Source organism: Haliaeetus albicilla, chromosome 3, assembly GCF_947461875.1.
Source record: "Haliaeetus albicilla chromosome 3, bHalAlb1.1, whole genome shotgun sequence".
NCBI lineage: Eukaryota > Metazoa > Chordata > Aves > Accipitriformes > Accipitridae > Haliaeetus > Haliaeetus albicilla.
The window spans coordinates 62,392,118-62,404,969 of record NC_091485.1 but is presented as its reverse complement, the minus strand read 5'-3'; the positions used below and the strand labels follow the sequence as shown (position 1 = coordinate 62,404,969).

The window sequence follows — 12,852 nt, the reverse complement described above, 5'->3', positions numbered from 1 at the left end:
GGGTTCGCCCATCTGGCTCCTGCTGTTGGGACTGGGTGAGGAGCAGTACTTCTGCACGGCAGAGCTGGGGAGGGGATGGCCTTTGGCAAGAAGCAGCGCTGAGCAGCGGGGGCTGGAAACCAGGCTCTCCCAGAACAGCATGTCTGATCACGGCGTTAGCTGATTAGGAACAGCCCGAAGTGAACTTGTTTCTTCCTAAATGCCCACGTGGAGTTTTGCACCAGCTTGAGTTGGTTTTAAAAGCATTTAAGTTAAATGATTACAACTTCTGCCCATGGACGAGACTTAAAGCAGCTTCCAGAGCTGATTTACAAAAGGGGTTGGAAAAGTTATTTTGAGTTAACTGCCTACATTACAGTAGTAGTTATTTGAACAGGTGGGGACCGGGGGAAGTGGGGACATTAGCCAAATCGTGAATCATAAGCTAATCAGATTGCCACCCATGTTTGCACCAAAAGAAAAAAAAGTGGTGCACGAAAATACCACACATCGCCAGCTACAGAACTGACTCAGCAAGGACCCAGACTTTTGTTGGGGTTTGCCAGGGTGAGTGGCTACACTTCCATTTGGTATAGGCAAGGGCTGTCTCTGGAAGCCACCAGAGAGGCTGGCTCTCCTCTGACTTCACCACCTCTGAAGGCCTGGGGCTTCTTTGTACCCTTTGCTCCCCACCACATTTCTGCTCCATCCAAGCAGTCTGGGGCCTTGCACTCTTTAAATTTACTCTTCACTGGGTCTGTTCTGCCAAAGTGATCCGCCCTCGGATTTGAGGATCTTCCCACAGGTGAGCTGGCAAAGCAAAGGGCCCAACTTTGGATGTCCCAGCAGGGCACCGCAGGACACCCGCAGCCTCTGCCTCCTCCAGGGATGCTGCGAGCTCCTCTCTCTGGTGCAGGAGGATGCATTTGGCTGTCTGGGAAGAAGCGGGTCACAGAGCCGTTCCTTGACCCTTCCAAAACCCAGGCAAAGGGCTGTGCAGAACCATGCAGAACCAGGGCTGCAGCGGGTCTGCACTGCCCACGCACCGCAGTGGGGGTTTGCCTCCTCCTGGAGTGCAGTCGCTGAGGAGTCCCTGGGGTAAAAATAATATGGAGATTTAACCGGATTAAAAATAAAATAAAATAAAAACTACACTGTTGAAACTCTGTTGATGTTAGTGGAATTCCTCGTGTCTTACACCAGCAAGCAGAAAATCAGATCTAAAGTGCTGAGGCTGCTGGCAGATGCTTGCCTGTTTGTGTGTGCAGTGGAGAAAAGTGCTTGTTTGGTGCCGATTGCAGACTATGGAATAAGAGCAATTTCTCATCCCACCTCCACAGAAGCTATTTAAATAGTTCTACACCCACTTTGAAAGATGCTCAGTTAGAAAGGGAGTAAATCTGGAAGTTATTGCTCCTCGAAGGAAGAAGCACCAATAAATAGGCTCTGCTAAGACTGCCGGTGCTCTCGGGGATAGCACCCGCCTAAGAGCTACAACTCCCTCCGCCAGCCTGCCTTTGCCATGAAACAGTTTTTATTAGGCAGCCCGCAGAGAAAGCACATGCTGCGGGAAAGAGCCCTGCGGCTCGTGTCTGAGGAGCCCTTCGAGCCGACTCTTTGTCCCAGTGAAGCTACAGGCCAAAGCCCAGCCGGCTGCGTGCAGACGCCTCGCAGACCGCACAACCCACCACGCGCTCCCCGTCCAGCACAGCCGGGGAGGGAACGGCCGGCAAAACCCAAGGACGTGCAAGGCAAAGCAGTAGGCAGAGTGATAATTAAAAAAGCCCTGATGAAATACCGGGGGTAGGGTCGTGCCGCGTGCAGTTGTTAAGTGCCTTCCTTTCCCCTCCTCGGGGATTCCCGGCCACGAACTCACTCGCAAAGTGAGCAGTGTTCGCCAGCTCTTTCCCAAAACCGGCGGTGGGGGTTTAACCCGTGGCACAGCACCTCTGCAGGGCGTCTGGCGGGATGCTGTCGGCCACCCGTGTGCCCTGTCCCGCTCCCTCTTTGCTAACCCAGCGGGCTGGAGCAAACCGGCGGGGGCCCTTCCCCACAGCGGCCGCTGGCCAAGGCTCTTCCCCGGGGGCTACCAAGGGAAAAGTTAAACCCAGGTGGGGAACTGGGCCGCCAGCTCTGTGCCCAGGGAGCCAGGTGTGAGCCAGGGACCCTGCCGCTGGTGGCTCCCAAGCCGTCTGCAATGCTGGTCGCGCCTGAGAGCAGACGTTCCGGCAGCCAGGGAGCTTTCCCAATCCCACCACATTAGATGTTTGTGGATTTAAGGTGTTTCCGAATCCGGCGGCACCCAAAGAGAGACTTTTATGAATTTATGCACTAAAAATAGCCACGGAGTGCCTAAGTCCTCTAATGAATCTCATACAATGCTACTGTCAGAGCCAGCTGCTTGTATTTATACCCTCTCAGCACAGTCATCCTGCTCCGTAATGCAGCGCGCTGGGGCCCCGACCCTTCAGCAAGTTTCAGGCAAAGCCTTATTTGTCTCTGGCTTTCCCCCAGCAGAGCTCTGCTGTGAGATTAAGATCTTAATATTTATAAGCCTCTGGTTTTACTATCTGTTTAATGTCACGGTAAATCAGGTGCCTACACTGCTATCCCTCCATCCCACCTGAAACGCTCACCTTCTTAGCAAAGGGCAGTTATGTTTTTCCTTAAATATAAACTAATTATAAAACCGCAGTGATTTTCTCACATTTAAACAGCCTCTGTAACAACCAATTATTTCCGAGGACATGAGAAACAGCTGTTGCAATGCTGAAGCTTGAACAGTTACATCTCTGCTATTTCAACGGATAAGAGTTGATATTTTTATTCCCATGTGATATTACCAAGACGTGATAAACAACCACAGTGTTAGTATTAATTTGTGGAGCAAAGATCACTTTAATTTGCTCCAAGCTGAGGAATAATTTTAACAGAGTATTACCATTCCACAAAAAAATATTTGAAAGTCTGTTCTGTCTTTCCCTCCTTTTTTCCCCTCTTCCTTTTGTTTTTGATAAAGCAACACAACCCTGGGCAAGGGCTATTTGAAGGCAGAGACAGTTTGTAAGCCAGCCTTAAATCTTTCCAGACTGCAGAGTGGACTTCAAAAAATCCTTTCCAAAGTTTAACCCGGCACTGCTGACTACTGAATAAAAGGAGAGCACTGACTTTGCTGCCCGGGGACCTTCTCGGCTCCCACCAGAAGGTGTGCAAACGTCACACAGGAGTCGGTTCCTCTCCCACGGCCTTCAGGTGAGGACTTCTGCTAAAAGCTTCATTCTTCAATCTGCATATAATCACACAAATCAAAGTGGGATCTGTGGGTACTCGGCATCTGCGGAAACCGGGCTGCTTTCATTTAGGCTTGTAAATATAGAGCCAAGCCTGGAGCTCCAGGCTGCCGGCTCTGCAAGGTTTTGCTTAATTCTTTGGAAATCCTTGCTGCACTTAGCCATGGAAAAGTGCGTCCGCAGCACGCAGAATGGCAGTTTGAGCTAATTAAGCAACAGGGTAACATTTTTTAACTGCACACGTGCCTGTTGCCAAGCCTTTCCAAGCATCTTAGCTGCGCTGCATTTTTATGCTGCTTTTCTCCCTAGGATCATGACACACTTGACAATGGTGATAAATCAGCTCTCGTGCTGTCCTGTTAGCCAGGGAAGCATTAGCAACCCCATTTAGCTGGAAATCTGAGGCCCACAGGCAATCTAATAGAGCGATTACCCCAGGTAGTTACCTGTAACAAGCCGGTCTCAGGAGGGGAGTCCCACTCCACCCACTTTGGGAGGATGCTCTCCTGGAAGGCACGAGGGTGATTCCAGGTCTCCTACTTGGGCAAACACTCTAAGCACAGAGCTACCAGCTTAAAAAAAAGGGGGTTAAGGACAGGTTAGAGTGTGACAACATTTTCTCTTATGTTTTGTTTGGATTTCAATCCAAGAAGCATGTTTTGAGGTCCAGGCTTGAACCCTGTAGGCAAAGTAGATGGAGGAACATCTAACACCCAGTGGGTCAGTCAAGGACATTACTCAACAGCATCAAAACTAAGGTGCATCCAAGTGTGCAAAGCAGTAGGAGATATTTCATGTAAAAAAAGTGGAAGGTACTGTGGACTTCATGCTCCTCCAGAGTTAGGCGGCAGTTGAGCAGGGAACTCTGAGGAATTAAATTCTGGAGGCATCTAAAGCTACAGCTGGACACCAAGAGAAAGACCCAAAATGTGGAGTCCACACCTCTTTAAGAATCTGGCCTCAAGTGACTTGCCACATATTGGGCAGGTGTTAAGTTGCAAAGCCAGAAATAGAAAACTGATTCCCTCTCCTAGCCTTTCATGTGAGGGCTTGGACAGATTCCCAGACAACTGCCAGCCATATGAAGATATAAATTATTTGGCAGAGTGCAAAGGGTAATGGACCAGGGTCAAAAGCCACCTGCAAGCTTGCAGACCCTTAGCAGGCACCAGTGGCCAGAGCAAACCTGGGGGTTGCGACTTGCATATTGGCCACGTGGATACGTTGAAATACCCTTTCACCACGGATTCTTCCTTTTCTCCAGGCAGGATTTCTATTACACCCCGGTTTGTGCTCCACCATCCACCTGCCTGGTAGCAGATGCAGGCAGATTTATTACCGCAGGGAAAGGTAGGCTTCCATTTGTGGAGCGGTCTGCCTCCAGTGCCTGCCCGGGCTGCGGATAACTCTCCGGCCGAAGAGCCAAAGGCAGGCTGGGTGATTCCTGTCGGCTGCCACGTTGCCCACAGGGCCTGAGCAGCAGCAATGAAATGGGCTGGAGGCGGGCCGATTTCATTCTGTTACGCAGGAAAATTACAAACAGTGGGTGACAGCTGGATTAGAAAGGCGGTCTTCAAAAAGGCAACTCATCACCATAGCCCCTCTCCCCACAGTTAGGGACATGCACATGTCTCCCTAAGTAAGACTTGCCCGGCACAATGGGATCCAGATCTGTCCAGAGCGCTCGTACTGCAACTCAGGAATCCTATGAATAAAGGCTGGTAGCAGTGATATGCAGAGGTTTCTCTCTCTGTGCTCTAAAATGACACCCTAACTGCCTTTGTCAGGAACCAAATATTTTAAAACTTAAGTATTCATTACTGCTATGAAGCAGGCAACACCGTGGGTACCTCAAGTGCAGGGCAGTTCAGCTGGAAACCCAACAGCTTTCACTTTCCTCCTACACTTCTCTATTGCAGTGAGCAGCACTTTCATGCCGCGGGCTCAGCAGCACCCCATCCTCAAAATCTGCTTGCAACAGTTACTGTCCTTGGCACTGGCAGCAAAGCTCACAGGCTTCTTTTTCTGTTTGAAACCAGTCCCCAGAGGCTTAATTTGCAGACAGTAATGGGATTCCACCTTCCTGCGCCTGACAGAAGGTGCCTCTGTGAGCAGCCTTGGTTCACCTTTCAAGAAGCTGACCTCTTTTTTCTTGAACAGCATCCCAGTTTTGGTATGTGGGCTGTGACAAATGTTTCGGGGAAGGATTACAGGGTTAATTAACACATTAATATTTAATCCCGCTTCTCCGCTACCGGGTCGTTGGCCAAAATTTCTGCCCCCTGGACCCAAATCTACACTGGCCATAAATATGACTTTCTTCTCAGAATCTGACTTATTGTTATTCCCATCTCCTTTCTTCTGCCTGAAACCCTGGCCTCCTTCCTTCAACAGTCCTCCCTATGAATCAAATTATTTTGGAAGGGAATTGTCTTCTCTTGGCTCCAGCTACAAGATCGAACCTCATTTACTGTCAGTAATGCGCCCTTCCATGGCAGGCTCTCACCTCTTGCGCTGAGGAGGCACACCGTCTTCACACACGTTATCCTTCCGTTTCTCCTCCTCAGCTCCACAGAAGCGGAGGGAGAGGAGGAGAGGACATGACAGGAGCCCCAGCTCACTCGTGGGATGGGCATGGAACAGCACGGGGATGGGGAGGCTTTTGGCCAAGACAGGGTTTCTGTCCCTCAGCTGGTGCGAGACACCTCTGGATCTGGCAGCAGGAGAGTGGGAGGTGGGATCGCAGCCCGGGGAAGGCGAATCCATTACGGCTTTAACGCTGGATACGAGCAGCAGGGAAAGCACTCTGGCACAGGCTTTACCATGGGACAGTTTCTTGACTTTCAGGGTCTTGTCCAAGCAGCTTGAAGCCTGTCCCATCCAATCTCCCTGCTATTATTTGCTGAGCTAGCAGGACTGGATCACACACACCCGTCCGCAGTGCAATCGCCCCTTCCAGCGCCGTGCACGCCGGAGCAAGCCAGGCCTCCCGGCTGTGCTCCTGCCAGCCCCTCCAGCCGGGCCCTGCCCTGGGTTTGCCACACCGACCAGCCTGCCCCACAGACGAGGGCTCTCCCCAGTAACCCGGGCTGCCGGTGATGGAATTCAACACCGAGGAGTGGATGAGACGAAGCACAAACGTGTAGCTGCAGGGATGGTTAGGTGCTTGGGCAGCTCCCCGCAGCCTACTCATTTGATCAGCATTTTTTCGGTGTCTGCCAGCCCCGAGCATCCACCCCGGCGGGGCGCAGGGCCTGCTCCCGAGGGATGCCAACCACATCACGCCCTCGCCGGAGCTGGCGATGGCGGGGAGCGCCGGGTGCCCCCGGATTTAAGAGCAGCCCCACTCGGGCAGCAGAGCCCTCTCTTCCGCCTTCCCCACCGGCGAGGCGGGAGGGCAGCCAGGGCGGCCACGGCCACGGTTCCCGGCCCTGCCCGCGCCACGAAGGACGCTTGTTCCCGGGCGCCTCGTCACGGGGTTTTGCTGGGTCTCGCCCCCGTATCTGGGCAGTTGGGTCCGTTCCCCCCCGGGACGCTCCCAGCCCAGCCGTACCCCGGGGCGGCTCCAGCGGGGCGGGGGCGCCGCGCTCGGCAGGGGGCGGCAGCACCGGCGGCACCGCTGGCAGAAACCGGGCGGAACCGGGCTGCCCCCGGCCGGGGACTGCGCCGGCGGCGGGGGGCGGCGGCAGGCCGGGCCAGGGGCGGCGAAGGACCCCAGGCGCCGGGCCGGGCCGCGCCGCGCCGGACCTCAGCGCTGCGGGGCGGGCTGGTGCCGGTGCCGCCCGGCAGGACCCCCCGGTACCACCGCACCGCATCGCACCGCCCGTCCCGCCGGCGGCGCCCCCCGCCCGTCAGGTTATGAATGGGTGCAGCGGAAGCCCCGCCCCCCCGGACGTGACGCCCCGCCAATGGGGGCGCGGGGCTGCGTGGCTGGATGAGGTCAGCGCGGCGGTGCCGGGGCGGGGGCGGCGCGCGGGGGGCCGGGTGAGGCGGGGGTCGCAGCCCGCGGGCGGGCAGGGCAAGGCAGGGCGGGCAGCGCGCGGGGCTCTGCGGCTCGCCGCCCGCTGCTCCGCGGCCCGGGGGAGGCGGGGAAGGGGGGAGGGGCGAGGAGGAGAGGGAGGAGGAGGAGGAGAGGCAGGAGGAGGAGGAGGAGGAGGAGGAGGAGGAGAGGGAGGAGGGTCCTCGCCGCCGCCGCTCCGTCCCGGGGGCCATTCAGCGGCAGCGCGGCGAGGAGCGAGCGGCGCCGGGGCCGGGCGGGGGGGGGGGGGCGCGCCGGGCGATGCAGGGCTTCGTCAGGCTGCGGCGCGGCGGCCGCGGGCTGTGAGCCGGCGGGGGCCGGGCTGGGCTGGGCCGGGCCGAGCCGGGCTGGGCTGGGCTGGCGGCGCGGGGAGGGGCGGGCGGGAGGGAGCGTGGCGGAGGAGAGGGCAGGCAGCGGCGGGAAGGCGGGAGCGGGGCTGCCCCGGTGCCCGCCCCGCGCGGGGGGGGGCCGGCCCCTGAGTGCATGCGGGGCGCCCCGCCGGGCCGCCGCCGGCCCGCCGCCGCCGCCGCCCGCCGCCCCTGAGAGACCGGCGGGGAGAAAGTTGCGGCGGTCGCCCACATGCGCGGCCGCGGCCGGCGGCTTGGGGAACGGCGCCGAGCGGAGGTGGGCGAAGAGAGTTTGAAGCGCTCGCCGGCGGGAAGATGGCGGAGCGGAGCTGAGAGCGGCGCCCGGCGAGCTCGGGCCGCCCCCGCCCTTCCTCCGCAGCCCCCCGGACCCCCGCCGGACACATGCAGGCCAAAAAACGCTACCTGACGCTGCTCTCCGCCGGCACCTGTCTCGCCCTGCTGCTCTACCTGGGAGGCGTGCGGCTGCGGGCGGCCCGGCACCCGCCGCCCGGTAGCCGGCATGGCCCGCCCCCGCGCCCCGGCGCCGAGCGGCCCTGGCCCCGCTTCCCCGACGCCCTGCGGCCCTTCGCGCCCGCCGAGCGGCCGGGCCCCGAGGGCGGCGGCGGAGGCGGCGGCGGCGGCGGCGGCGGCGGGGGGCGCGTCTCCCCCCGGCAGCGGCGGGACGCCAGCGCCGGCCTCTACCGCGGGCGCCGCTGCCGCATGGAGTCCTGCTTCGACTTCGGCCAGTGCCGGAAAAACGGCTTCAAGGTCTACGTCTACCCGCAGCAGAAGGGGGAGAAGATCGCCGAGAGCTACCAGAACGTCCTGGCCGCCATCGAGGGCTCCCGCTTCTACACCTCCGACCCCGGGCAGGCCTGCCTCTTCGTCCTCAGCCTGGACACGCTGGACCGGGACCAGCTCTCCCCCCAGTACGTGCACAACCTCCGCTCCAAGGTGCAGAGCCTCCACCTGTGGAACAACGGCAGAAACCACCTGATTTTTAACTTGTACTCCGGCACCTGGCCCGACTACACCGAGGATGTGGGGTTCGACATCGGCCAGGCCATGCTGGCCAAAGCCAGCATCAGTACTGAAAACTTCAGACCCAACTTTGACGTTTCTATCCCGCTCTTTTCTAAGGATCATCCTAGGACAGGAGGGGAGAAGGGATTTTTGAGGTTTAACACCATCCCTCCTCTCAGGAAGTACATGTTGGTATTCAAGGGGAAAAGGTACCTGACGGGGATAGGGTCAGACACCAGGAATGCCTTATATCATGTCCATAACGGAGAGGATGTTGTCCTCCTGACCACCTGCAAGCATGGCAAAGACTGGCAAAAGCACAAGGATTCGCGCTGCGATCGAGACAACGCCGAATACGAAAAGTAAGTGAGCGGCATGTGCCCCTTCCCCGTGCGCGCGTCCCTGGGGCCGTGCCGGCGTGCCCAGCTCTGCAGGCGGCCCCGGCCGCCGGGCAGATGTGGGCAGATGTGGGCAGATGTGCGCCGGGGCGCTGGCGGCTGCTCGCGGGCCCGAGGAAAGTCGCGGTCTCTCCTTCGGACGGGTCGCTCGCTCCTCCTGTCCCCGGCGAGGCTGCCGGCTGGCTCCGAGGCGCTGCCTCGGCCCGGGGAAGCCGGTGGGGAGGCGTCCGGCAGCGGCTGTGGCGTGGCTCGCCCCGGGGAGCGATGACCTGCAGTCGCAGCCCTTTGGCTTCGCGAACACGGCCGGCAGCAAAGATGTTGCTGGAGGATGCTCTGGCATCTGGCGCTGCCCTTCGTGTCCGTCCCCCCCCCGTCCCCGGTGCCTCTTGGGGTCGATGCCCTGTGCTTTCCCTGGCCCGGGACAAAGTTTGCGTGAGTCCTCAGCCCTCTTCAACGCGCCCGTGAGCCTGGCCCCCGCGGTGGGTTAGTTGCTGAGGGTGCTTGCCGGGATGCTCTCTCCAAAAAATGGTGTGTGTCTGTCTGGCGTCTGTGTATCTCCACGGAGGAGGCAGTAACTTGCCCTGCCGTCTTTTTCCTCTCTGTTCAAACCAGCACAGCATCGGTAAAGAAGGGAGGAAAAAGAAATGCTGACTGCGTTCGTGTCCTGTGCCTGAGTTTCTGATTTTTACATGTGAGAGGATACGCCGGCGGTGCGAGCACGGCATGTGTTTTCTGTGAATGCTTAGTTTCTTGGCTTTCCCCGATTTTTATTTTCATTTGTTGGTAATGTCACTGTGTAGGCAAATTTTCTGTCGCTGTGGTGCTGCCCTTGTCTTCCAGTCTGCTTTTCAGGTTTGTATACATTGCTGCCGGGAAAATCGCTTCCTGGGAATTACCTCCAGGACTGCGATGCTGACTAAGCCGTTTGCAACTGATTAGTTCATTTCAATGCTGATCACCGCTACGTTTGCTGCAGAGCAGGTGTCTATATATGAAGTTTTTCGCATGAGAATGTTTCCCGTGTAGCAGGAGTTAGACGCTGAATTAAAACAGACCAGCCGTATAGCGCTGAGTAGCGTGCAGTGGAGCTGCACCGATAGCTGCCAACGGCTAGAGGGGTTTGCGATGCACAGAGGAACGTGGGTGGAAAAATACTCTTGGAGGGCAGTTGGGAAGAAACTACGGTGGCATTAATGGTGATCAAAATTTCCAGCTGGCTGCCTGTTTCTCCACCGAAACTATCCGCAGGGGATTGGGAGAGACTGGGAAGGTCAGCACCGCAACGCTGGGAAGCCAGTGTGTGCCTGGGCGAACTCTGCTCGCCCTCCGGTTACTGTAAATCTGCCGCAGAGCAGGGGGGGAATAGCAGTGCAAATACTTGGTGGACTTTTAATCCCATTCACTTTCGGAAAAGTGATGGGTGAGCGGTGAAATGATGCACATGTGGAAGCGATACAGCGGTGGTACTGAGTGATTGGTAGAGATACTAAGCTAAGCTTGTGTTATTCGTCACCTGGGAGTCCCTTTGGCTTGTGATCTCCTTTAGGGAATATTTTTTGAGGGGGAAGAAGGGAGACCTGACAATTGTAGCCTTGCAGACTGTGCTGATTTCTGGCATAGATCTCAGCAACTGGAGCTAACTTACAGAAAGGAAAAGTCCTGGTTATATGCTGTGTTCTACAGCATGTGTGCTATCGACTTGTCATAAAGCCAAACATACCTGCCTGTGGTTTGACCCGAGTAGGGCCGTATTAATTTTTTTTTTTTTTTTTACAGCTATGCCATTTGGTCCAATAAAAAGATAGATTTCTCCCCACAATTCTCCTAAAAAGTGTCTTTGCCGCTTATTTTGTACGTGTCAACCCTCAGGGGATATGGAAGCGTGAACCCAACTGGTACACCTTGCTGTTCATACAAAGGACATACTTGCCACTAAGGTGCGGCCGTGTCTGGGGTGGTGTATGGGGACTTCAACATTTGTTGCAATGCTGCTGTTAAAGACAGGAAGTAAAAAAAGATTGCAAGGAAATAAGTTTACTCCAAGAATCTAGGCAGGCTGAATCTGTGGTCGGGCCACTGAGATGAACGGGCTCGCTCTGGCGAACAACTGCAAATGCTGAAGCTCTTTAACCCGGCATCTTATCTGAGCGAGCGCACCTGCCGGAGCGTGCTGCTGCCCCTTCGCACTCCTGCTTCGGCGCCAATTTGCAGCAAAGTATGCCATCTGCTGATCTCCCAGCACCGTGTCCTGCGGTGGCCTGCGTTCTCTGTCTCTCCTGTGCGAATGCGGACCGTGCCTGGCGCTCCGCTCCCTTTATGAAATCCAGCAAGATCCCATCCCCAAGGTAGCGTAAGGGCGGTCAGCCAGTTGAAATGCTTCTGTCCCTATGTGTAACCCAGGTGTGGAGGCTGTAGGAGGGACTCCGCTATTCGCCCCACCTGAAGCAGTGTCCGATCGTGAACGAAGCTGCAGTGCTTCGGAGAGAAATGTCTCTAAATACAGCCGAGCCTTGAAAACTGCACGCAGAGCTGCTCTCTTGGGGCTTTTCAGGCTTGGATTTAACAATGTGTCCTCAAGGTTTTAATCTAAAGGAAGAAAAATGCATTCTCTAAGAGATGAGTCTTTGCATATACATATAGAGTTGGGAAAGTTGCATATTGCGCTCTTCCGTGCCTGTTTTTCCCATCCTCTGCTGTGACACTTACGCTGTTTCACTTTGTGTGGACGGCAGGAATGTGGGTGCCCTGGCCATGGAGAGCTGGCCCCGAGATGCCGGTCCTTGCCAGGGCAAAATATGAATGATTGGCTCCAGGTAGAGGCCTTACCAAGCTGTGTAAATTAGGCGACCAGATTTTAAAACATGGTAATCTTGTGTCAGTAGGGTGGTAGTGTTATACTGTGTTACGCTTGGTGCCAGTGCACGCTGTAAGATGGTTGTGATGGGGTTTCATCTATTCTGCAACATCTGGTGTTGGGTTTGAACAACGTACACCTGTCTGCAGGATGAGTTGTTTCCTCTCTAGGAGATTGAAAAAGCCAAGAAAGGTGACTTCTTGACCTATGGAAAATGCATAGAGTCTTATTTCATTTGGAAGAAGGAGGGAAGGGCATGTGCCTATTTGACTGTCTTCCTGAATTGTATTGAAAGATCCATCTGTATGTTACAGCTAATTAATTTGTATCCCAGTTATGCATCTCAGCAGATGAAGCTGATGCAGACTAAAATGAATTGCATTATCATGATTAAACTACTAGCAAACAGGATATAAAGGAAAACAAAGAAAAACTCTCGTTTCTTTACAGTGTCCTTGACTGTCAAAGTTGGCCTTTGTCACCCAGCGCTAGGGCAGCTGGGCTTTTTGAATTCCTCCACGGTAGGATTTCAGTGTCAAGCTTTTTGTTTCACAAAGGGTTAAGCAAATAAACAGTGCTGCTGCTGAAGTTTGAAGACAGCCTCTTAAATATTTAATGACAGTCTAAATATATACATATGTACAATGTGTTTTAAACAAAGGCAGAATTCATGTACAGGCTTAACTGGTTCCAAATAATTACTTTTTGGAAGGTAATATAAATGACTATGGATACCGAAAGAAATGGAGGAATGCGATGTTTTAGTAGAGCCAGATGCAGAGAAGAGATTTGCACCAAAATGGGGATCTTTCTAGGAAAGTAAATGATGTTGTCTGTGGTGCATCCTCTGGTTGGCAACAACCCTGCCCTTGGAAGACTGAGAGTGATGGTATCCAAAAACATAAAGTCTCGTCAAAAGCTCATTCGAGGAGGCTTTTTGCTC

General features: G+C 55.4%; 1 protein-coding gene across 1 annotated transcript in view; it reads left to right on the top strand.

The window, feature by feature from the left end:
* The first annotated feature begins 7,750 nt into the window (after positions 1-7,750).
* The window catches only part of EXT1 (exostosin glycosyltransferase 1), a 186,584-nt gene continuing 181,482 nt past the window's right edge, over positions 7,751-12,852 (top strand). Inside the window, exon 1 of the mRNA XM_069779945.1 lies at positions 7,751-9,019. Coding sequence (XP_069636046.1) covers positions 8,037-9,019 — 983 coding nt within the window. The 5' untranslated portion in view covers positions 7,751-8,036. The remainder of the gene's footprint in view (positions 9,020-12,852) is intronic.